The sequence below is a fragment of the Toxotes jaculatrix genome, chromosome 15, assembly GCF_017976425.1.
Source record: "Toxotes jaculatrix isolate fToxJac2 chromosome 15, fToxJac2.pri, whole genome shotgun sequence".
Taxonomy (NCBI): domain Eukaryota; kingdom Metazoa; phylum Chordata; class Actinopteri; family Toxotidae; genus Toxotes; species Toxotes jaculatrix.
In genome coordinates, this window is record NC_054408.1 from 1438245 (window position 1) to 1464187 (window position 25943).

Genomic DNA, 25943 nt, shown 5'->3' on the forward strand with positions numbered 1-25943 from the left:
CAGAAGGAGCCCATCATCAGCAGAAACCACAGGAGAAAGAGGAAGAGGAGGAGGAAGGAGACTCCAAACAGATGGAGGACTCTTTCTGTGTTTTTACCTGACGGAGAGGCATCTTCCTCCTGCTTTCATCCACATGCTGCACAGCACAGCTCTCTCTGGCTGTTATTGTACTCTCTCTCTCTCCCTCTCTCAGACTCAGAAGTGTATTGAGGTCTCTCGCCCTTTCAAGCAGCCTGGAGCTCTGTCAAGCTTTCCTTTCTTTGCATAGCGCATATACAGTTTACACTGTTAGTGGAAGCAGATTTACCACTGAAATTCAGTCATGTTTAAACATGACAAGCTGTGAACACAACATTGACATTTCATCATCTTTGATATATTGAACTTGTTATCAAAAAGTTTAATTCCACATCCTCCTTCGTCTGGAGTGGTGTCGAGTTCACCTGATGCCTCTAAGTTCTGTGTTCCCTCTCTCTGTACCAACTCCTGAGGGAAATATCTGGCTCTTTAGCTGCTAATTGCTCCACTATGTTCACTGAAATCACACCTGTCTTCAGCAGATTTTATCAGTTTCAGTTTCCTGATAATTCATATTAAATCAATGACCCTGTAAAAGGGTCTTAAATAAGAACTTGATGACGACATACATGATATTGTGCTTTCAGATTGAGGCTCACCAACCTCACCAGCTGATGATCCAAACTATGGACATGGAAATATCAAACAAAGTTATTGTATTGCTGTGCAAAGCTAGTTAGCTAGTTAGCTAACTGAGCCAACATTAGCTCCATGAGTGTATGGCTGGCTTGTTTTACAATGAGAGCCCTGGTCTTGATGACTACACTGATATAATGCTAAAAGACTGAGGCTAAAGCTAACAGGTCCCAGACGTAAAGTCACCATCCAGCTGATGAGCCATTTATAAGACATGGAAATAAAGATTACTGTACAGCTAGTTTGATTTAGATCTATTATACGTACGAGGAATAACCGATGTCTTTTGGAAATGTAACGTTACTTTGCATAACGTTGGCTGTGGTTATAAATTATATAGTGACGTTAAGCCATGGCGTCACTTCCTGTCTAACCGCTGTTCCGCTAGCTATGGGGACGTTAGCTAGCGGAGTTTTCCGTATTCCAACGTAAATCAGCTCCACTACAGCAGCTGCTACAATGAACTGAAACCTGGTCGTTGTTTTTAACAACGTTAAACAACGATTGTTTTTTAACTAAGTTAAACAACGATCAGTTTGTGAGTGCAAAAAACCCCCAAAAACAAACAGCTCCCGTGAAAAAAACTACGGGAGTGGCAGCGCGGGTAATTTGATTTTCCGATATTCTCCTCGAAAGACTTGGTGTTAATCCGCTGTCTAAAAGATGCCAACGCGTCCAGTCCTCTCTGTCCCGCTGCTGTTTTAAATTTGGTTTTTTATAACCACAGAAACTCAGTGACGGACGCGCCACTTCTGTCTACCTGCGCCAGTTTCTGGGGTTTAACGGAAATGCCGTTCGAAAAAGGTCAGTAAAACAACATTAAATATACAACGATGTGAGATTGTTTAAAAGGAAAAAAACAACTACCGTCCTTATCTAAACACATGAAGTGAGCCACACATCGTGCTGTTGCTAACGGTTCTGTTCCCAGGCTGGATTTATAGTCATTAGTTTAAAATGTGAGTGGGATTTTGAATGAGGTTTGGTTTGGCAGGTTCCAGTTTCACATTGGATTTAATGCAACCTGCAACCCAACAAACTGATGCTGCTGGCAAATGGTGCGTTCGTAGGACTTTGAAGTTAAGCTTTCTTTCAATTGTTGGTAGTTATTTAGTTCTTGATAAATAATTAATACGCATCAGTATCAGGCTTTGAATAAACAAACAATATTTGTTAGTAGAATTAATTTCTACTGGTGCGATTACACACAGAAATATGAATAATTATAAACTTTCCTTTTGAAAGATGCTTTTATACTCAAAGTAGCAACAGTGAGATGTTACAACCAACATTTCTGCCTCTGTTCTTTACGTTTTTATTGATTTATATGTTAAGAAATAACATTGTGGAGTTTGTGGCTTCCCACCGCTCTGAAACAGTGAGCATGGGTCTAAGTGCAGAGGACAAAAATCCCCCACTGATTTAAATCAAATTTAACAAAACACAGAGATGACTATGAGACAACAGCACCAAAACACAAAGAAGACGTCAATTATAACACACAAACAAGAATGTCGTTTGAAGTCAGTAATGTCCCTTTGTCTCTTTATCTGGACACATTAAGCCAAAACTATCTGCACAGAAAGATTCTGCCAGAGGAAAGAAAGAAATATACATATCATTTTTGGAGTTTAGATCACAAATCCATCCTTTCATTTCCAGCTTGTGGCATCTCGTTGCAAGGCGATTTGATTTTAGGAGTCAATATGATATTTCATATCAACCTCACTTTCTCACTGGATTATTGACCCAAAACAGAACCAGACTCTTCCTTCTCTGTAAAAATCTCCAAAATTTGTTCACGAAAATATTTATTTTTACTTCTTGGAAAGACCTCAAAATTTTCTCATAAAAATTAAACGTATTTGTTCTTAAACTGTCAAACCACCATGAACCTTTTCTCTTGATCCTTTAGTGTTTGGATCCGTTCATTGTCGGCATTTTAAATCTCCTGAGTTGGTCCAGGAAGCCAGGGTTGGGGGAGGAGGCGGGCCGAGCTGATTTGACAATTGAGAGGGCGCTGTCAAAGGACTGGCCATCACATGACATCAGGTAGCCAATCACCACAGCCGGTGCCCGGGACACGCCAGCGTTGCAGTGGACCAACACCACACCTTTCTGAGGGAGAGACAGAGGTAAATGTTAATACTAAAGCTGAGTGAATTGTGTTTGTTTGTTGTTGTTTTTTGGCCACTCGGAGGCAGAAAAACAAGCGGTTGAAAAACATACCGACCTATCATATTATCATATTATCATATTATCAACTTATAAACTTTTCCTGGCAAACGTGTTTGCAGACAGTTTGCTATTAACACATCCAGCAGACACAAAGCAACTGAATCACTGGAGATGAGCCTGTGTCCAGTGTTAGTCTGATATTCATTCCCATGTAGCTCTGTTTTGGTCTCCACCAATTTACTGATTTACTTTACTAAAAAACAACAAATTTATATACAAAAAATATTGTTCCATAAAATATCTATTATTATCTTCCAGACACCTCTTTATTTTCTGTGTGCAGTTTTAGAATAATTGGGAATGAATGTCCTGACATACATCAAACTGAAGTAGTGTGTCGTGCTGTTAGGAGTCAGTGAGAGGTGACATGAAGCTGCAGTGATGGTGTCTGAACACTAGAGGGCTCGACAGATCAACAGAACAGCTGTCTTCAGCCTGTGGAGCCGAGCCTAACCTCACAACAAGCTCCTCCGCTCATGTGCTGTTTGGTTAAGAGATGGCTTGTTTGTTAGTGTCTCTGGATCCCAATTAGCTTCTCCATTACAGCCTCTATTTTCCTTCACATGGAAGGTTTACACCACAGGCTGTGTCCCAGTTATCAGACTGAACCACTCTGCAGGGCTGCGTTCACTGCAGCCACAACCAAACATGTCAACCCTCTCATCTCAAGACAGAAATTAAAAGATATAATTGATATTATGAACTCATAAACCTGACCCAAAAATGTTGTAAATATTTCATGAGAATATGTTTACAAATCTAAACATTTGGATAAAACTAAATCTGATAATTGAGTTAAATTTGGGGGGGGAAATGAAGAATTAGAGAAAACAAAACAAAAAATGGAAATAAAAAAATGTTGCTGACCCAAATATTTGTATAAGAACCCAAAGATTTGCCACAGGCCTGAAAATTTCATTTGCAGTCAATGTGTTTTTGGGTTTGTAGCAGAATTTCCAGCTCAGGTTTAACAAAAACAAAATCATACATTTTACTGAATTTTCAATGTGCCTTAAATCAGTTCTGGAGTTTTTATCCAAAGTCATGTGTTGCTCATATTTTCAGAGTGTTCTCTCAGAGTTCTTGGATTCTCTGACTTCAGGAACTTCAGGTAAATAAATTCTAGGTTTTTAGCCCAGAATTTATTTAAGGCACGTTTGTGAAAGTTATTGCAAAACCTGATTCAAATTGTGTTAAACATGGTGAAAATTATGATACAAACCTGAAAACACATTTAGCATGAACACTACATGTCTGTGCTGCATTCATGAACTGAGCCCCATGATGTTATCATGGTTGTTGCTGTTGTTGTCATGACAACATCAATAACTGTCATTACCAGCCAGATGGCCTGCTGGGTAATTTGACCTTGCATTTCAAAGTAAAAGCATCAGTTTGATTATCGGGGCTGGAATTTCCACATCCACACATAGAACCATATCATAATGAACACACACACACTTCCTGTAATCATACACCCCTAATGACTGCCTAATGACTCGCTGTGTGTGTGTGTGTGTGTGTGTGTGTGTGTGTGTGTGTGTGTGTGTGTGTGTGTGTGTGTGTGTGTGTGTGTGTGTGTGTGTGTGTGTGTGGTGTCATGTTAAGGTGAGTCTCAGGCTTTGCTGCTAAAAGCTTGTATGACACTGAGATCTGATCTGTGTGCACTTTAATAAAACATGAACAAAAATACACATCCATTATTTAAAACCGAGGAAGAGGAGAGGAGGTGAAGGGAGAAGAAGGGGAGGGAGGGAGGGAAGGGGAGATGAGATGTCAAAATATGTGTCACATGTCACCTCTTCCTTCTGCCCATAATCCTTTGGCATTAGTGGATTTTTTTCTTGTTGTTTGACTTGCTCTGTTCGTTTAGTTTCTCCTGAGCTGCAGCAGCTCTCACCTTCAGTATTGGTTTAGTTTCTGGGGTTTTAATGCTACAGTTCCTGTTTCTCTGTGATAGATACAATATACATAACTAATAAATAATAAAAAACTGTTATGTTGATTTTACGTGTTTCATTTTTACGGAAATTAAACAAAACTTTACTCGTATATATGTTGTATCATGACAGAAGCTGAAATAAGAAAGAATCTGGAGATGATGAAAGTCTTTAAATCAAAATGCAAAAACCTTATTATCACTAACATTCACTGAAAGTTGTGTAACTTAGTCTGACAGTTAGTTTGGGGACATATAACATCTGAGCAGGCAGGAGAGGGTGAGAGCTGCTGTCATGTTAGACTTTAGAATGAGAGCATATGGCTATTTCCTGGATGCAGGATGTATCACCGTAGATCATCGAACGAGCACAAGCATCTTCAGCTCAGTTTGTTCACTTTTGTCCAGCAGTAGAAATGCTCCTCTTCCTCTGAGCAGCTGGATAGACGTGTTGGTGTCAGTGTTTGATTGACAGCAGCTGACACGCTGAGCTGCGTCAGGTGAATGAAACACAAAGTATTCAAACTTTCACTGTAGCTTACAGGTCGTGTTCATGTCTGTGAGACGTGTTACCTCACTGTGGGCCTTCTGGATGAAGTCGCAGCAGTCCTGGATGTGAAGCAGCAGATCAGCGTTGGGATGATCCTGAATACTGACAGTCTTATAGATGAACAGGTCAGGAAACACATTCTCCACGCCGAAGGCCACGTTCAGGATGTGAGACACCTGAGGATGAAGAAGACGACAAAGAGTCTTCATCTTGATAATCCCATACAGTCAAATCAGAATCACATGAAAATAACATTAACGCTCAGGCAGCTCAGTTCTGTTCATCAGAGCCTTCACAGAATTTATTTCCTGTCTTCTCTGCTGGTCTTGCTCAGTTTTTATTTCCTTTGTTAACAAGCTTTTGTCAGAGTCGCTACACGTCTGAAACTACGTTTGCGTTACACCATCTAAACTGTATTTTCATTACTTAGATTTTTGCCTCCACGGCAGAGTTTCCAGGCTGTTTCTGCAGAGAGCTCTGTCCTCAGTGTTCAGGTGTCCTCACACCTGAACGACATGGAAACAGCTCAAAAAACTGCATCACAAACTGCATCACAGCCAGTGTCCGGCGAGTGAGACAGATCAGCCCCAGGTTAGCTCTGCTGACGGAGGACTGACAAACAAAGGCGACAGAGCCTTTGCAGTCAGGGCTCTGAGACGTTGGACTGACTTACCTGAGGAGACCAGGACAGCAAACTGCCTCGTCTTTTAAATCGCACCTGCACACAGTCTGTCTCGGACACTTGTGGCTCATCAGTGTGTAGAAGCTCTGTGTTCTTACTGGTTTTTCACTTCAGTAGATAAACGAAAACTCACCTTGTGTTTTCTCAGAGTGCCAAAGTCATGTGCAGCATCTTGAGAACCTACACACACACACACAGACGTATTAGTGAGTGAGTTCAGTGCTTGTCTTTGCAGGGTGCTGACCTGGAAAGGGCAGCCTCTCTGTGTGCATGTACAGCATCTAATGCAGGTCACAGGGTCATTTATGTTCCACCTGTGAACCAGGGAGTCCTGATGGGTCACGTCTCCCCCTGTCCTCCCCCACGTCTAGGCTCATGTTACCCTCCACACTGAGCTGAGTCATCATCTGTGTTGGACTGAAGGTGGACGAGCCTGACTCCATATTACCTCTTTTACTCTTCACTCATAGTAGTTTCAGTAAAAACTTTTGAACCTGGCAGTTAATGCATGTACATATTTAGTTGCAACTAATCTCTTTGTAAGATGTTTGTTTTTGATTTAGACGTCATGACTAACTGGACTGAGTGTGATCCAGTCTGGAGCTGGGACATCACCTCACCAGGTGAGTGGTACGGTTTTATTTTACAGTGCAGTTTGTCCAGGCTTCAGTGCCACAGCTGCAGAAACCTTCACCAAACTGCACAGTTTACAGTTGATGTTGGAAATGTTTTTGTGTTTCTTCACCTTTTTTGCACAGAGTTAACAACAATGACAAAAACGGACAAACATTTCTGTTTGTTTGTAACGTGACACCACCTAATGGTGACTCATCATCAGCTAATATCGGTTTACCGTGTTTTCTGTCGTGTTGACTCACCCAGCAGCAGGTAAGGTTTGATGATGCCGACCTGCAGGTCCCAGGAAGTGTCTGGGACGTATCCCAGCGTCTTCTCTGGGGGGGCGGGGTCTTCAACCACAGTGATCGTCGAACCCTTCCAGGTCTCGATGATGCGACGGCCGCTCAGAGATGTCACACGGGTGCACTGCTTCCTCAGCCGCGTCCGAGAGAAACTCTGGATCTCCTCAGTCAGGGACTGCATGACCACACCGGACTGGACTGGACTGAACTAGTCTGGACCGGGCTGGAGTGAACCTGAAAGGTCAATGAAAGGTACTTAGACGATATGGTGGATATAGACAGGTGACAAACAAAACAATGAACCCAGTAACATAACAAATGCCGATGTTTCCACACAGGTGAGAACGGTACAGGCCTGAGTGACTGACTCTACTCTGAGGCAGCATATTGTGGAACCATCCCAGTGAACCTCATCCTCATCATGGCTCTAGAGGAAACGTAAGAATCTCTCCAAACAACTAGTGGGTGCCACACAGACGACCTCAGACGAGCATTATATTCTTGATTAAGTTTTCTGTGTCACTGAAATGACTTCCTGATCCACAGTGAAGCAGCAGCTCACTGTGAACAAGTAGTGACCGCAAGCTGGAACCAAGGTCCACATTTCCAACTTGACAGAAGATTCAGGGCAGGACAAACCGATTACCGTAGACTTCAGAGCAGTTCATGTTATTCTGTACACGTCACTGTATATCACTGTACGTCTGTATATATATCAGTCTTAGGTTTAGCTTTATTGGCCAAGTATTTTTATGTAAACGGAATCTGAATCTGATTTCTGGTAGCTCTGTGTGGACTTCCTCACAGACGAGACAGTCCAGGGAACCTTTGAATTTCTCAAGCTCCTCACAAATCAAATCATTCAAGGTTCACCACAACAAAGCTACTGGCAACAACACATGTCAAAGTATGGTAGTTATGACTGTCATTGGATAAGATGAGCAGTCAAACAGATGACAGACATTCACTGTTCATTTCACTCAGTTTTGTTAAGTGTAATAAATGTGATAAAAACCTGTTTCTTCAGATGTTCAGCTTTGGTCCAGTTTGGATCGGAGTGGATCCGGTCCAGCTGATGGCAGATAGTCCAGTTTAAACACCAGAAACCAGAGCAGAGTGGAGATCCAGTTCAGTTTCCAGGAAAGTAAAATACTCCTCCGTTCATCGTCTTCTGCTCCAGAGAAAAACAGTCTGGTTCAGTCCAGTCTGGTCCAGGTTAAAAGCTGAAGGCCAGATCCCAGTGCTGACCAAACTGGGCCCAGAGCAAATCCACTCTCACTACCTGTAGACCTGTAGTCTGTCTTCACTTCAGCTGAGTGGGTGAACTGTTAACTGGACCAACTCTGCTGGAGGTGAGACTGAACTGCTGCTGTGTAACATGAAACCTGCCTGTCTGTCTGTCTCTGCCTGCCTGCCTGCCTGCCTGTCTGTCTGTCTCTGCCTGCCTGCCTGCCTGCCTGTCTGTCTCTGTCTCTGTCTGTCTCTGCCTGCCTGCCTGCCTGTCTGTCTGTCTCTGTCTCTGTCTGTCTCTGCCTGCCTGCCTGCCTGCCTGCCTGTCTGTCTCTGTCTCTGTCTCTGTCTGCCTGTCTGTCTCTGTCTGTCTGCCTGTCTGTCTGTCTGTCTCTGCCTGCCTGCCTGCCTGCCTGTCTGTCTCTGTCTGTCTCTGCCTGCCTGCCTGCCTGCCTGCCTGTCTCTGTCTGTCTCTGCCTGCCTGCCTGCCTGCCTGCCTGCCTGCCTGTCTCTGTCTCTGCCTGCCTGCCTGCCTGCCTGTCTGTCTGTCTGTCTGTCTGTCTGTCTGTCTCTGCCTGCCTGCCTGCCTGTCTCTGCCTGCCTGTCTGTCTGCCTGTCTGTCTGTCTGTCTCTGCCTGCCTGCCTGTCTGTCTCTGCCTGCCTGTCTGTCTGCCTGTCTGTCTGTCTGTCATCAGTACTTTATCAGGGACAAATCTACCAAATCCATACCTAATAATACAGACTCATACTGGATCCAATCAATTAAAATTCTTTAACATATAAGACAAATTATTATTTCACATTTTGTTGTTTTCTTTGGTTTAATTTGCAAAAAGAAATTTACTAGTAAACAAACACAAAGAGAAAAACCGAAGGTAAAAATGGTGTTATCTCTTTTCTCATCATTGTTCTAAATCAAACAGTGAAAAAGTTCACATGATAATAAATAAAATCCCTCTTATGTTATATTTTCTTACATTTACACGATGAAATCATGCTCTGTATTATAAAGTTACACATACTGATAGTAACCTCGGTGAAAATCTTATTGGTGGTGGATGTTGTTCACTGTGAGATCCACTAGATGGAGCCACATCCCTGCTTTAATGAGCTGTTACAGCTTCGGTTCAGTAGAAGATGAAGCTGAGTAAACAAATAATAACACTACGTTCACTCTCATTGGTAAATTAACGGTTGAATGAAAACAGAATTAGTTTAACTTCATAAACACCATAAAACAAAGTTCATCGAGTATCTTCCAAAGTGAGTATCTCCGTGTTAAAGGCTGGTGTGAAGGTTCTGCTGCAGACTACAGAAGCAGACTGAGACCACCTGAAAACAAGGGTCTCAGACCGCTTTCTGTCGACTCTGGTGCTGTGTGTTTGTGGTGTGAAAGTGTGAAGCTTGTGTCTCACTCTGTATTTTAGCAGTTCAGGTGTGAACAGGTGAGACCACACAGTACCTGTCCTCCCACAGCTCAGTCTCTCTGAGGACCAGATGAACTGAAAACTTCAAGTGTCCTTAAAGTGAGAAACGTTAGAGCTCAGAGGACGAAACCTTCGGACTTTAAAGGCTTCAGTGTGCTTCAGACGGAGTGATCATCAGATGGTGAAACCTGTGTGAGTCCCCCTCCTCCTCGTCCTCCATCACCGTCTACAGGTTAAAACTGAGTTGCAAGAGAAAACTTCTGTACCTTTTGGAACCCGTCATTCACAACCACTTCATGTCCCAGCTGGCCAGGTGTGCAGAGGTATGAAGGTTGGCAGGGTGTGAACAATTTTACATAGTAAATGTGTCAACAGGTGTTAGGGCAACTCAAAAATCTGTTTTTATGAAGCTAAAATCAGCGAATGTGTTTGGTACAGAACATAACTGCGACTGGATCATGCTTCCTGGAAACAAACACTGATACTGAACATTTCAGTAAAACGTTCACCGACGTGTTCACAGGTGTTTCCTCAAACACCAGACTCACCTCATCTCCACTGTCAGGCTCTGCAGGAGAAACTGTAACTGCTGAAGATTACTTTAAGTCCTTTTCAATACTGTGTGTTTGTGTGTGTGTGTGTGTGTGTGTGCGTGCGTGCGTGCGTGTGTGTGAACAGCTGCACTCCTATTTATGTTGGAAAAGATTCTGGCAGTTTCCAAGAATATTTCCACACACACACACACACACACACACACACACACTTTCTGGCTGAAATTGAACCTTTTCATTCCCCACATTCAACACACACACACACACACACACACACACAGAGGTCAGGTTTCAACAGAAGTTTGTTTTGTTTCTCAGAAAGAGAAGAGGAGAAGACAGAAGGAGAAAAGAGGAGAGGAACAAGTGAAGATTTATTTTACAGCACAATCAGACAAAGACACAGATCCAGGTTAAACAAAAACACAAACAAAATGCAGAAACATCAGCCATGAAAAGTGAGGGAGCAATAACACTGGAGTTGAATGATCTTAGAGTGGAAGGTGAAATATTTCCAGAGTTAAAGGGCAGAGACAGGAAAGGTAATGAAGAGGAGAGGACACAAGGAGAGGAAAGGAGATGAGGCGTACAGGTGAAAGGAAATGAGAGGAGAAAAGAGGAGAGGGGACACTTTTACATCAGAAACACAAACACACTTTCAGAGATGAAATGAGAACTGAGAACAAAAAACGAAAGAAAGATGGAGGGTAGAGGAGGGAAGACAGGAGGAAAAAAGGAGAGAAGGAAGGATGGAGGAGAAAGTGCTGACTCAGTTTTCTGCATGTTGATCCATGAGTCAGAAAACCCAGAGACTGTGTGTGTGTGTGTGCGTGTGTGTGTGTGTTGGCTGTAACTCAACCTTAACATGGGAAGCTCCTCCAACATCTGACAACCATTACTGCTATCACACACACACACACACACACAGCTGCAGTGTGCAGCGTCATATTCCGTTTTAATGGACCAATAACAGAGCTGTTAATGCAACAGGCCTGCTGGGGTCAAAGGTCAACATGTGCCAGTGAAACAGTTACATCACTATCAGTCAGCTCCCTGATTGGTTAACACCTGTAGTTAATTCACTGCCATCCTGACTGAACAGAACAGGGTTCTTACAGGGCATGCTGGGAGATGTAGTCTTCTTCACCACGTTACTGAACCATGAGCCCAAAGGGGTCAAGGGACCCCTGGACACAATACTCACCCTCCAAAGAGTCACCACAGAAGTCTGAGGCGTGGTGCAGGGACTTACCTGGATGGTTCAGGTCCATTAGGGAACCCTAACTGGGACCAAACCAGTCCAGTTCAAAGTCTGAGGACTAGGAGGAAGAATTGTGTCACATCCAGTCCCCAGATGGACACATGCCAGTTACTGTACCCTCATTACTTCCTGTGCTGGTATCACACGTTTGGACCTGTGAGGTATTGATTAATTTACATTAGATCGGATTAACACAGTCCCAAACTGGCTAAGTGTTTAAAACCAGCTCCAACAGTCAAACAGCACTGGAGTCTCAGGGACTCATGGTCCCAGTCACAGAGCCCAGTTCTTTCACTTTAACTGCATTTTACTGATAATACTTGTTTACTCTTACAGATCTGCATGCAGAGTATTTCATTGTACTTTAACGTAGTTGTATTGGTACTTTTACTAAATCAGTGATGTGAGCAGTGAACACTGATTTTATGAAATAATGACACACACACCAACGAGCTTCCAGCGGCTTTCCTGCTGTTGACTTTTCATCTAAAAGGAATCTTTCTTTTAGTTTGGAGGATAAGAGGAGAGGGGAGGGAGGGAGGGACAAAGGGGAGAGGTGAGGAGAGGAGGGGAACTGTATAGAAGGGGGGACAGAGGAAGAGGAGGAGGTGAAAGTCTGAATAAGAAAGCAGCTCCTCCCGCTTCGTGTAGCTGCCTGCAGACCGGACAGCGGCGGCAGAGAAGCGCCAATCAGCAGGAAAATCACGTCCTCGCTCGGATTTAACTCAGTGTGAATGACCGAGGCTGCACCGGAGCACCGACAGCGCCGCCGTGACTTCAGCGTGTCCCCTCACTGAACCGTCCAACATGCTCTCCCCGGGACTCTCCGTGTCTCTGCTGGCCGTGTCCTGCGCGCTGTGGCCGGCTGCGGTCCGGGCGGCGTCCTGCGAGCCGGTGCGCATCCCGCTGTGCCGGTCCATGCCGTGGAACATGACCAAGATGCCGAACCACCTCCACCACAGCACGCAGGACAACGCGGTGCTGGCGATCGAGCAGTTTGAAGGGCTGCTGGGTGAGTTCGTGCCGCTCTGTGCGCTAATTAACCCCTTAATTAATCCTCCACCGGATCAGGAGCCCAATTAACTGACGGATCATCTCACACAGGCAGAGCTGAAGCAGACAAACCAAACTGTTTTCTGTGCCTCTGAAAATCCTCAGATTTTTCACTGTGGTTTGGCTCTGAGTACATTTTTGGACATTAAATTGAGGAAATGATGTGATTAATCTGAAATAGCCTCAGTTTAATGATCATGACAACTTTTAGTGAATTAATGAGTTTTTAATAAATTATGTTTGAGAGTAAAAAGTGGCTCCAAAGCTTAAACAGGAAAAGGTCAAATTACTTAATTACACTGCTTTAATTGGTTCAACAGATATTTAATCCATCAGTTGTTTAAGCAGCAGTTCAGTTACAGCTTCTCAGATTTGAGGCGTTGCTGCGTTTCTTTTTCGTGTCACTGTAAACTGAATATCAAACAGGGAAACTGATTTTAATGTGATTTCACTATTTTCTGACATTTTATAGACAATGAGTGAATAAAAAAAATAATTAGCTGATGAATCTATGAAAAGAAAAATTCTTAGTTGAAGCTCTGGCTTTAATTAGTGTTTGAAAGAAAAGGAGATAAATAACAAGGAGACAGAAAGGAGAAAAGAAAGAAAGAAGAAGAGGAAGGACAGAAGGAGAGAAAGCAGCAGAAACAGCTGGAGCTTTAAATAAGGTTCAGTCATCATGTGAGAGAAACTTTGAGAAAATGGCTGATGTTGCACAGATTAAAGGTTCAGTTCACAGTGATCCTCAGTGGATCAGAGCGATAAGGACAGAGACACTGATGCAAGGTGTGTGTGTGTGTGTGAGAGAGAGAGAGAGGATGGAGAAGTTTGGATTTTAGTGATGAACCAGTATTTATTCATCACCCTGATATTCACTGAGACTTCATGAGTTTAGCTGAAGAGAAAGTCTGATGTGACCGTACGTTCACGGTGCCCTGTGGACGTTTTGGCCACTGCAGAGTTGTTTTTACGAGTGGGCCTCTGTCTTATTTTTATCATGCTGATTGTGCAACACACAATCCTGCCGCCAGTTTCATGTCATTCCACTGATAAACTGTTGGCAGCGTTAATGAGCAAAGAAACAAAGCAATGCAGCGAAGAAGAAGAGTCTCAGCTGGTAAACATGGATGTAAACACTGTAGGATTTTAAACACTTCAAACTTTGCCACTCTGCAGATGTTTCAGGAGGAAGGAAATACATTCAACACATTCATTAGACCTCAGGAATACACACAGTGTGTTTCCCTAAAAAACACTGAATGTAAACATAACGTTGTTTATGAGAAAACTCCACAGGGCAGCTTTAAATCTGCTGAACCTCTCACCACACCCAGCTGTGCACAGTCAGGTGTGGTCACCAGCCTCATCAGCTCAAGTGTCGTGGAAACTGCCCCAACGTTGGATTAAAATCTTCCCATCTCTGTCTGAGGTCATAGAGAAACCAGTCAAACCAGATCCAGGTCTGGCTGTCTCTGGGTAGCTGCTAACACTGGAAGCAGAGCCACTCACCGACCCACACAGCCATGTTAAAAGATCTAATCTAATCTAATGTCATTACTAAGAGGGAATATAACTAATCTTAATCTGATCTGACAGTGTTGCTGTTGCAGTAAGATCATGATCTTGTTGATTCTGTCAGTTATGTTTGAATGCTTCTCTGTGTTATTGTATAAATGCAGTTTTCCTGACCTCCAGTGATTTACCTGCATTTGTCCTTCAGTGAGTGAAGGCTAAGCATCTTATTTAATACTTGGTTGATTAGTGTTGTTATAATAAATACAGCTACATGCGTGTAGCTGTATTTCAGTATGTACTTGATAAATCCCCCTGACAACAGGTGTGTATATGTCACATACCTGGGTATACATCACTATAACTCTGAGTCAGACTGCTGGAGCAGAGCTGGTTCTGCTCTGAACCCTTCAGGAAACTCTAAGCCATCAGTTCACTCAGTGACCATGGAAACATTTTTGTGGGAACCATCATTCTGATTAAGTTGATTCAAAAAGGAAAAAACGTTGGCTCCTGCAGCAGCAGTCAGGGAAGCAGCAGCTGAGAGTCGGTCAGAGCTACAGCCCGCTGCTGGTTTCTGGTTTGACTGGTCATTCCTTGTATCACGGTTCTGCGTGGCATTTTTAAAATTAGTTACAGGAAGAATGTTGAACAGTGTCTTAGAGCATTAACTCCAACAGCAGAACACTGAAGCTCATCCACACAAAACAAGAAATCCAGCTGCTGCCTGCTAGATTCCCTCTGACCAGGATAATTATATCCACACGTATTAATGGGTTTTTTTTTTTTTTACATAATTAAGTCGTCAGCTGAGCATGGAGGGGTTGAATGTCTGGAACTGAGATCTTGGTATTTTCCAGGAAAAATAGCTGTGGTGTCCTGGGATTTTTATCATGGGTGTGTTTGTGTGCTGGAATACTTACATACAATCTACACACTGAAAGTCAGTGGGACAAAATATACACAAGTTTGGTCTTTATAACTGCACCCACAAAAAACACACAAGACACTGGGTGGTTTTGACTTAGTGTTAGTGTCATTCTTTTATTTTTGATTTTACTGTTAGGTTGTTTTTATTTATTCATTTATATATTCGATTTTTTTTCTTTGTCTTCATTGATAGTGACAGTGGAGACAGACAGGAAAGGCAGGAGAGAGAGAGAAAGAGGGAACGACGTCCTGTACGTCACATTCACAAAACCAGGACAGAACAATCGTTTATTAAAATAGTGTAGCTCAGTTTCCTGTCGATTGACTGCTACAGCTCTAATGTGAATCATCATTTTATACAACTGACAATACACTGGCAGCAGATTTAAGTAGAACTGCAGCAATAAGTTGATCAATCAATTAGTTTAGACAAAAGAAAATTATGACCAAGTTTGACAATTTATTATTAATGATTTCATTCAAGCCAAAATGCCAATGGATGCTACTGAAGAGAAAGACTCAAAAAATGGAATCTGTGTTTTTATAATTAAACATCTGCAGATCTATTTTATAAATCAGACTTAATTTCTGGTAACAGATCTTAGGAGTCAAAGGAACCGAGTTATATATGACTGAAAGTTAAACCTCTAACATCAGAGGAAGTTTCCACCCTGAGCACTGTCACAGCCTCACAGCTCTTCATACCTTCATCATCTCCCATCATCCCCGGTGCTCCTCCTCCTCCTCCTCCTCCTCCTCCTCCTCCTCCTCCTCTCTCAGGTCTTGTTCTAAGTAAAAGAAGAAGGTCAAGAAGAAAAAGAAAGAAAGGGTTTTTCTTCACGACCTTCCTCAAAGGTTCGGCCCTCTGGACTCACAACAGTTACATTCACGCACGGTTTTACAAAGCAGCAAACGTGTGTTAGTCCAGGTTTTCTCCTTCAGCTCAGGGATTTAAAGGCTCCCTTCAGACCTGAAACAGCTGATGCTGTTTGGCAGCACAGCTGTTGGAAAGCACGATGTTATCAGAGCTGATAGAAACCACAGATAAAACTCACCAAATAAGACAAAGGCTGGAAAAAAAGAGAATTTTCCTTTAATCAACCATGACGTTGAACCTTTTCTCAGTTTGGTTTGTTTGGCTGTGAGTCCTGGACAGAGTTCAGCTGGGAACATGAACTTGGAACCAGAAAAAAGTTTTGGGATTTCAGGAGGGTGTGTTTAAAACAACAAGACCAAGAGCTGTGCTAGCAGCTAAGTGAGGCTGAACTTGGACACAGTGGTGGTTTGAGCTAAATGCTAACAGCAGCGATCTGTGACAGTGCTAACATGCAGAGGTTCAGCACGTATAATGTTTACCATGATCCCCATCTTTATTTAGCATGTTAGCTTGCTACAGATGTTTGGTGTTCAGCAAATGTAGCCTTTGACCTGCAGGTGGTGCTCTATGAAACGTTTAGTTTGTTTATTTGCACGAATATAAAACACATAAAAACATAATTCATTAAAGTATTAAAGGACTGTGCAGCAAGTGCAGCTAGTATACAACTGTTAGAAATGACACTGGGACAGAAAAGGCCACAAAACAAGTCAGAGTGAACCCGAGCCACAAATGTCTGTACAAAATATCATGTCAGTCCATTCATTAGCTGTAGAGATATTTCAGAGTGGACTGAAACTGTCTCAGACTTTATGTCTGAGGGGTTAAATAAGAGTTGAACAGGTTAAAGGTGAGTTCGGTGAATGTCAGTGTTTTCTTGTTCTTTATTGTTTGGTTGTGTTGAGCTGCGCTGGTTTTACTGTGTGAATGTTCATTATCATGGAGCTCAGCTCTGTCCAGCTGCTCTGCAGCCAAACCTGCACTTTATGGTTTTTACTTCAGCCCAAAAGGTAATAAAACAAACTCAGATTGAAGCAGCTGATCATTAAACACAAACTGGCCTCCATGTTAAAAGTTCACCCAAATGATAAAAAGCATATTTTCTCCTCCTGTGGCTGTAACTGTGAAGATTTCTGCCTCCACCCGATTCAGTGGAGGTGACTGGAATTTAGTTTGTTTGCACTGTGAAAAAAAGTTGTGAAAAATGTTTAGAGAATTTTGTGGATTATATATAAAAGGTGAAAGAGAAGTAAAAATATTCCGGGTAACTGTGGTAACGCTGTTTCTGGAACAGTCTGGTATTCAGCTCTGCTCTGTTTTTTTCTTCTCTTCATACCTGCTGATACCGACTGTGTGTTTTTGATAAGTTGAGCTAATAACACTGCTCTGAAACTCTGCACGTCCTCTGCATACATTATCTCAATCTGTAAACTGAATGTATTTGACTGTGTGAGTATTTTTTTATAGCACAGTTTTTTTTGTCTTTATCGTGAAGTCTCTCTGTACAGAGTAAATATTGCACAGTTCCTTTTCCTCCACAGTGAATTGGACTGTGAGTTGATTTAGTTTGACCAGTAAATCTGTGTTCAGCCTCCATCAGTGTCATTATTAAACATGTTAATGGTCCTTTTCAATCAGAACACAGAGCTGATGTAGGTTTGAGGTTTTCTCAGTTTTGTAAAACAGCTGATCAGTCACAGCAGGATGTTCACCATCCAGCTGATTCACACATTCACAGCTCCTCTGGGTGATGAGCTCAGGGCTGCGGTGCTTGTGTGAAAGCAGCTTTAGTGACGTTCCTTATCTCACAACCTGAGAGGTGAGTTTAGAATTTCCACATTTATTTTTGAACTATTTTCATTTCACAAACTCTGATTAATTTTCCTTAATCTAAATTTGTGAAGCTGGTTGTGTCTCTGCTCTCAGGACAAAAGATTCTCTTTTTCTAGAAGAAATTAAATCTTGATTCTAAGTTGATGTTCTCTGTTGAAAGCACTTCACTCCTGTGAATAACTGCACAAATGAAGCTGATTTCATGAAGATGATGAAATTGCAGCTGTGATATTCACCTTAGCAGTGCAGTGAGTTAGCTGGTTAGCTGGTTAGCTGGTTAACTGTCTGCCTGTAACACTGAGCAGGACCCTTTTCTGGATGTTAGTCTCTGGTGTTGGACTGAGATTTGTGGTAAAGAGACATTTTTAAATATCTTTAACTGTAAAGCAGAATCAAACTCAGAGGTATGTGGAAACCTCATTATCTACCATGATATTTTATGACGCATACTCGGCCTTCAGTAAGTACTTTTAGGTATTGGCTGAACTTAGAGCTCAGCTGAGGTCGGAGGAGTGGAGAGTGAAAGTGGAAAGGCAGTAAGCTTTGACCAGAAAAATGTCCTAATGAAAGATCTGCACGCCAAAAAGCAGGAGGCAGTTTCAGGTCACAAGTTCAGAATGTTTCTGTGACTTCACTGTGAAACTGTGCAGCCAAACCTCAGTCGCCCCCTGCAATAAAAACGCTGATCCATCTTCTACCCACTGTTGAACTCTTTCTGGTCCTGAGAGAGACGACCAGCAGGACAGCAGTGAGGACTTAAGTCCTGTGTGAGGGAAGTCCCTGAACGCACCGTGTCTTCACTGATGTAAGAGAAGCTGTGGTGGAAGACGTTGATCGTCGATGCAACACATGTCCAAAAGTGGTTTTAAAAAGAAAAACATGCACATGTAACTTTAAAAAATATTTAAAGCTGCTCACACACCTGTCTGTGTTCAGGTACAGGCTGCAGTCCGGATTTGCTCTTCTTCCTGTGTGCCATGTACGCTCCCATCTGCACCATTGACTTCCAGCACGAGCCCATCAAACCCTGCAAGGCAGTGTGCGAGCGGGCGAAGTCTGGCTGCGAGCCGGTGATGAAGCGCTACAACCACAGCTGGCCCGACAGCCTGTCCTGCAGCGAGCTGCCGCTGTACGACCGCGGAGTCTGCATCTCACCTGAGGCCATCGTCAAGGCTGAGGGACCAGGTATCAGTGTGTGATGCTGTGTTTGTCCCAAAGCAGCTGGTGATTGATTATTGATGATTGATGATTAGCATTTAAGCATCATTTTGAGGGGTTATTACTCAGATTTCAATCAGATTTAACAATTTAATTTATATCCAATTAATAAAAGGACTCGTCCACACATCAGATCAGTGGGATATATAAGGATTGTGATGTCAATGCAAACAATGATATACTGAATTGTTATTGTTTAAAGTGACAAGAGCAATTTACACAGACCCCCATAGTAAAAATACATTTTTATTGAAAAGTGAAAAATGGGAAAAAAACCCTAAACTAAATAAGATTTTAGTTTGTTTATTGTAAACACTGGTCACAGATCAGTGGCTTCTTTAATGGAACAAACCCATTTACTCCTGTCACAGTGTGAATATGGAGGCTGCTTCTGAATAAGGATCTTTCACTCTCTTTGCTGGAAAACATGGACAATCAGGAAGCAGTTTTCCCTCTTAGCTCAGCCCTATCAGTGTTTTCTATCATGTTTCTACTCTCAGCAGTTTGTTTCTGCTCCCTCTCGAACAGATAGCGTGAGTCATTTCCCCTCCAACTTCACTCCCACTGACTTTCTCAAAGAGCTCCTTGATACAGGCGGCCCACTCGTTTTACACTCAATAAAACCCTCACTGTCCTCTGCTTCTTTAAACAGGCCCCAGACCAGAAAGTCCTGAAAAAGAAAAACCTCATCTCAATCCCCTCGACTTCCATAATGATACACCCACATATCTCTGAGCTGCCCTGGCTCGGCTCGGCTCAACAGGGTTTTGGGATTTTCCCTCGGTGTGATTTGTTGATTTGCTGAGGTTCAGTCAGGGTGGATCGTTTAAGTCATTCCAGCGATTTTCAGCAGGACTCCAGGCCGAGTGTTGCTTTAAGGAGTTTGTCTCCTGTTGGAACAGAAAACTGAAGCAGCCACAGTTTGTCCGTTTGTCTCCATTTATTCTCTCACTTGGTTCACTAAGTTTATTGCGTGTCACACTGTGCAGGATGGATCTAATAAAATCCTGCTCTCACTCCATGTCAGACTCTACGATATCAATTTAAGGCGTGTCTCTGTCAACTTCACGTCTCAGACAGCCCACAGTGGGACAGTGTGGCCTTAATAGTCCAGCAGCGCTGTAAGGTGGCACACTCATGCTTTGAGCTAAATGCTAATGTTATCCTAACATACTTCCTGAGCTAGATGGGACATATATTCCTTCCAGTGTGTCCTGGGTCTGCCCCTGGGTTTTCTTCCAGTCCGTGCCCAGAAAACCTGTGTGAAGTGAAGAAAAAGGGGACGTGTTTTCTTTCTGTTCTGACTCTGACCGTGTGTCTCTCTGTGTCTCTGTAGATCCATACTACCAGGACCCAGCCAGGTGTAATCCAGGTGAGGCTGACCTTTGACTTTTTCTCTGCCCAAGCTTTGTTTGCTTTCCCGGGAGCTAGCCCGTTGTGTCGGCTGGTTGATGAGATGTTGGGTTGACCACATCATCACGAACAGCATTTGGGTGAATGTCAGTCACATTTCCATGTATTTCTCACTAACGTGCATCCAATCACCAAACTCCCAGAAACCACTTCACTAAAAAGCAGCACTTCACTGTGTTTCATCCTCTGACAGAATCCGTTCCAGACTTTCCAATGGACTCCAGCAACTTCCACTGCAGAGGACCGAAAGGAGGTAACCCGTCTGTCTACCTGTCTACTCAGGCTCGTCCTGCTTGTATGTGTGTGGTGTTCAGGGGACTGAGGGTTTATGCCATCTGAAAGCTCTGACTCAATATTACAAAAAAAAAAATTCAAAAACTTTTTGGATGTTTCACATTAGCTAAAGACTGCTGTTCAGATTGAATGGATATGCTGTTATATTATCAGTGCACAGAACCTGAATGTGTGTGTGTGTGTGTGTGTGTGTGTCTGCAGATCGCTGTAAATGTAAAACAGTCCGCATGATGTTGAAAACCTACTTGAGGAACAACTACAACTATGGTGAGTCATCTGGGACAATATTCAGTTTCAGTGTGATTGGTGTGTTATTCTGACATGATTATAAATGGTAGTTAAAGCTGATCAGTGAGACTATATCAGTTATCAGAATCAACAGTCAGTCTGCAGCTCTGAGGTTTCAGCAGTGTTCAGGTTGCTTTCATGTTTTATATTGTGCTCATTTTTTATAATATGACCAAACATATAAGACAAGCACAAACCTACATATACTGCATCGTTCAAGTTGTAAGTCTGTGCTGATTTGTTGGTACATTTCCAAATGAAGTGGGAATGGAGACTGAGCTCAGACTTGTTTTAGTCCAGAATCACTGAACTTCAGTCTTCAGCAGATTCTTTCTCTCAGACCTGTGTTTCTTTGTGAAGTGGGAAAGATTTTGGTGCTGAGGCTGTTACTTAGACTGAATTAGACACGCACAAGCTAAAAGACCAGAGAGGCTTTTCCAGACGATTACAGTTCACAGGCATGATTTGGCAAATCCAGCAGAGATTTTCATGTGGACTTTTGGAGCTCACTAATCCCTTTGGCTACAGAATCCGTTTGGGGAAGATTTTAGCTTTTTTTTTCCGCCATCAGTAAAAACAAGAGCTCACTTTCTAAATATTCAGATATAATTAAAACAGAGAGGTTTAGTGAAGCATGGTGACACATCAGAGTGCACAACAAGGTGGTCTTTATGATCTGACGGCTGAAACTGACTTTTTAACACTGCTGCTGATTTTTACTTCTGAGTCTGACCTGACTCACCACTTTCTTACTGGTTGTACTGGTTTCTACATCATCTGCCCTGTGAGTTCTCTGTGCAGAAGTAAACATGTACAGTAGCTGATTCATTATGAGGTCTTTATGAAAAGGCAGAAATTTAAACCCATTGTCCAATGTGTCCATATGTGTCGATGACTCTCTCCTTCAGTAATCAGGGCGAGGGTGAGGGAGGTGAGGAATCGCGGTCTGGAGCCCACAGCAGTGGTGGAGGTGAAGGAGGTGTTCAAGTCTTCTCTGGTCAACATTCCCAAGGACACGCAGACACTCTACTACTCGTCCTCCTGTCTGTGTCCTCCTCTGACTCCTGGGGAGGAGTACCTCATTATGGGCTATGAGAACGAGGAGACGTCCAGGTATGAGAAACTAAAACAAAATCTGAGATGTCGATACAAATCCAGCTGACCGATAAGACCCTTAAACTTCAACTCGATGCTGATTAGCTTCAGTCTGTTGTCTGACATGCAGGTTTTCACAGATTTCTTTGTACAGCTTTTAAAAACCCTGGAGGTTTTCTTTTCTCCTAACTCTGTAACGTACCATTGTGATTCATTTCTTCAAAAAGGATGTGATCAACCACCTGCTGAGCTGAATCAGACAGATCCTTGTCAACCACGTTTTTAGTAGAATGATTGTAAACACTCGCCTACGTGATAAAATGTGTTCCTTTCTGTGTGATGTAGTGCCACTGCTCATGGTCCCTGAAGCGAAGGACGCCTCATTTTGTTTTTTATGAAACTGTACATATTTCTTCTGACATTGTCAGAGTTTACGGACACGTCCACTTTGAAACGCGGTGGGAAGCCCTGCATAAACCTCGCTCTGTGTTTGTAGGTTGCTTCTGATTGACAGCTCCATTGCTCAGAAGTGGAGGGAGAAAATGCGCAAGAAGATCGAGGTGCGTTTCACATCCCAATAAACACAAACAGAAGGCAGCAGTTAATTTCTATGGAAACACATCTGCTGTGATACAGGTGGAGGCTTTTTAAGTTAACACTGATTTATACCTCCCACTGACTCCAGTTTCACTTCCTGTTTCTCTGTCTTTCTGTCCAGAGATGGAACCAGAGCCTGCGGGATTCAATGAGCAGCCACTGAGATCTGACTGTGTGTGTGTGTGTGTGTGTGTGCGTGCGTGTGTGTGCATGTGTGCGCCTGCACTTGTGTGTGTTTGTGTGTGTAGATATTGCACTATCACAGGCTGTTGTAGCTGAATGTAGTTCATCTCTTCATCTGTCAGACTTTGTCTGATTTTTGTCATTTATTTTCTTTGCACAAACATTATTAAGTGTGCGTTTGGTGTGTTTTTCAGTGTGTACGTGTGTACGTGTGTACGTGTGTGTGTGTGTGTGTGTACACCTAAAGCGCTCAATAATGAAGAGAGAGTGGAGCTTCTGAGCTGTAGTACTAAACCTACACACAGCCATACAGTCTGTACGTGACACTTTTTTGGAACAAATTTCTTTTCAGTGGCAGCCATGTTGGCTCCACAGCTCCTCGCCATGCTCACAGTCTCTAACAATCCTGGATGTTGGTCATGTTACCATGGCAATGGGATGGAGGACATTTAAATGATGCGAAACCCATTTGGACTATGATGGGTCTGTAACCATGACCTGAACTTTACTGAACTCTGCAGAATGGAAGGAAAGACGGTTATTCAAGCTTTGTTCATACAGCAGCAACCAGAGCAACAGCAGCTGCAACCAGAGCAACAGCAGCAGCAACCAGAGCAACAGCAGCTGCAACCAGAGCAACAGCAGCAACAACCAGAGCAACAGCAGCTGCAACCAGAGCAGCAGAGAGTTTACTTATGTCTTGAGTATAGTGTGATCCAGCCATGGATGGTTTAGTGGATGGGCCTGTGGGGCACACGCCCAGGGGCCAGAGTAGTTGTTTGAAGAGACTGTTAACATTTGTTTGGCTTTGATCAGTTATTATTTTGATTCATGTTAAAAGGCAAGTATCAAACAAAAAGCCTGTAGCATTTAATCAGCTGTAGTGATTAATCGATCACAGCAACACATTGTTTGATTGATGTTGTGTTGGACATTGGGGAGGAGTGTCGGGGGGTGGATCCCTGCAAAGGTATAGTCACATTACACCTCAGTTTCATGAATATTTGCTCTGTTTTCCATTTTCTTCTATTCAAACCTGCGAAACAGGCAAATTTGGGCTCGTATTTCCTGTTTCGTTGTGATCTCAGAGTTCACCTTTGTTCTGCTTTGATTGTGCAAATATGGTCTACCAATGGAAACACCGATCCAACAATGATCGGCAGTTACTATTCTAGTGTCACCACCGCGGTTAGTACAACATCACACCACCAGACCACAAACCGTGGCATCGTTCCTACAGCCTGTTTACAGTTTGTGATTTCTCTGATCAGTATTTAATCAATATTTATTCCTTACCTGCATCATAACTGTGCCCTCTGGTCATTTTGGGGACTGAGTGCACAGCAGCTTTGATCAACAGAGGGTGATTGTGACTGTGACCTTCACTGGAGGCAAGAAAATCCTGCGAAATGGAACTTTATCTCTGTGCAACATATACATACATACTACGTTAAGGATCTCCACACTAAAACACAAACCATGTGCAACACGCAGAGATTCACACATCAAGATGCTGTGGTGTGCGAGTATTCACGCTAACAAATATAATGAAATTAATTTTTAATGGATACAAGTGTTTTGACTTTATTTCTCCTTGTTGCCTCAGTTGCGTTTTTTAAACCTTCCCTTTTCTCATGTCGTGGGTCAGTCCTGCTTCTCTGAGGAATAGTAGGGATTTATTATGGGACACGGTTCACATGCATCCCAGAGAACACGAAGCAGAGATATCAGACTGCAGCCAGCTGGTCTTCACCCTCACGAAAGAGCTCTGAGAACTATCCATCAGACTCTGCTGTCAGGATTAAAATTCATTTTAAATAAAAGAACGTGACTCAAAAGATCTTTTTCACAGCAGACCTGTCAGAGCAGGAGAAGAACAGGTGTTGCTAATAACATTAATGATGGCTCTGTTGTAATCCAGTGTCCCAGTGAACTGTGATAGAGAGCCAGCACGCACAGAACCAGGACCCTGAAACTGGAGCAGCTGAATGGAACTCAGCCATCATTAGGCCTTTTCCTTCCTGCTGTGTGAACACAGCCTCTGATGAACAAACCTTACTCTCATTATCACACAGTATCTCTTCATGTAAACACACTAACAATCAGTACTACACTTCTTTTATCAGTAAACTGTACTAACACTGATATTTTGAACTCTGGAATTCACAGCAGTTTGAACCATTAAACATGAATTTAGACAACATGCTCAGTTTGATGTTATTTTGGGAGTTTGTACAGATGCAGGCATCACTCTCAGAGCAAACTTTACTGCTGTTTGTAAATCCATATCTAAGTTTGTGTGGAGAGTCTTTCATAGGTTTGGCCTATCACACATTTTCAGGCAGTGTGTGTGGTGCAACCTGTTATGATTTAGTGATAAAATAAATCTCCACTCAGTAAATACTAAGAAGTCGGTTAAGTGTGAACTTGAGGAGCTGGTGCAAGCTTTTACATTCAAGTGTAAAAAAATCTTTACACTTGAATTTAGCTTTGTTAACATCAGACTCTGAAATTCTTCTTTAAGACACAGCAACAGCCTGTAAACATGTTTATGAACTGGTTTAAATGTTTGTCATAAAGTGAATCATAGGCTGAAACAGACCAACATGACACAGAATATCAGACCAGCAGAGCTGAACCTTCAGACCTTCAGTGTTTCTCACTGATGGGAGTAGTTTGTTTAACAAAACTGAGCAGCAGCATGAAACACAGCCAGCGTTGTGTGTGTGTGTGTGTGTGTGTGTGTGTGTGTGTGTGTGTGCACGTGCGTGCGTGCGTGAAGTATGTATTAGTTTGTTCAGTGAGTGTGTGTGTGTGTGTGTGTGTGTGTGTGTGTGTGTGTGTGTGTGTGTGTGTGTGTGTGTGTGTAGGCGTGCGTCCAGTAGTTCCTGGCTACTAATTTCCAGCAGTGTTTTCTCAGCTGCAGTTTCCATGAGAGAGAAGAGAAAATGTTTTCATGGATTTACTGCTATTACTCCTCCTTATCCTCCTCCACTCTCCTCCTCCTCCTCCTCTTCTCTCTCCTCCACGTTGACTTCAGCTGACTGCCTGGCTGAAAACACACCTGGTACTGGTATAAGGTGTAGTCTGTTTCTTGAGGCTGAGTGGCTCCATTCACGTTCCTGAGTGCTGACACAGCAA

At 42.9% G+C, this 25943-nt stretch overlaps 2 protein-coding genes across 2 annotated transcripts; one reads left to right on the top strand and one right to left on the bottom strand.

Moving 5' to 3' along the window:
* Positions 1-2625: 2625 nt before the first annotated feature.
* On the bottom strand, positions 2626-7224 carry LOC121194147 (dual specificity protein phosphatase 19-like). Its single transcript, XM_041056792.1, has 4 exons — positions 7002-7224; positions 6257-6303; positions 5465-5617; positions 2626-2832 (listed from the first exon to the last, which is right to left on the bottom strand). The coding sequence occupies exons 1-4, from the start codon at positions 7222-7224 to the stop codon at positions 2626-2628; spliced, it is 630 nt and encodes a 209-aa protein (XP_040912726.1).
* A 4891-nt stretch (positions 7225-12115) lies between these two features.
* Positions 12116-25000, top strand: frzb (frizzled related protein). Its single transcript, XM_041056779.1, has 8 exons — positions 12116-12521; positions 18651-18899; positions 20269-20304; positions 20539-20598; positions 20841-20906; positions 21836-22040; positions 22519-22582; positions 22741-25000. The coding sequence occupies exons 1-8, from the start codon at positions 12317-12319 to the stop codon at positions 22780-22782; spliced, it is 927 nt and encodes a 308-aa protein (XP_040912713.1). The 5' UTR covers positions 12116-12316; the 3' UTR covers positions 22783-25000.
* Positions 25001-25943: the final 943 nt, after the last annotated feature.

Bases quoted from the DNA above. Each gene is read 5' to 3' on its own strand.
- LOC121194147 (XM_041056792.1), bottom strand. From the start codon at position 7,224: ATGCAGTCCCTGACTGAGGAGATCCAGAGTTTCTCTCGGACGCGGCTG. The intron at 5,618-6,256 runs GTGAGTTTTCGT...CTTCATCCTCAG, and splicing joins GCACTCTGAGAAAACACAAG to GTGTCTCACATCCTGAACGT. The intron at 2,833-5,464 runs GTAACACGTCTC...TCTCTCCCTCAG, and splicing joins TCCAGAAGGCCCACAGTGAG to AAAGGTGTGGTGTTGGTCCA.
- frzb (XM_041056779.1), top strand. From the start codon at position 12,317: ATGCTCTCCCCGGGACTCTCCGTGTCTCTGCTGGCCGTGTCCTGCGCG. The intron at 20,305-20,538 runs GTGAGGCTGACC...ATCCTCTGACAG, and splicing joins CCCAGCCAGGTGTAATCCAG to AATCCGTTCCAGACTTTCCA. The intron at 20,599-20,840 runs GTAACCCGTCTG...GTGTGTCTGCAG, and splicing joins CTGCAGAGGACCGAAAGGAG to ATCGCTGTAAATGTAAAACA.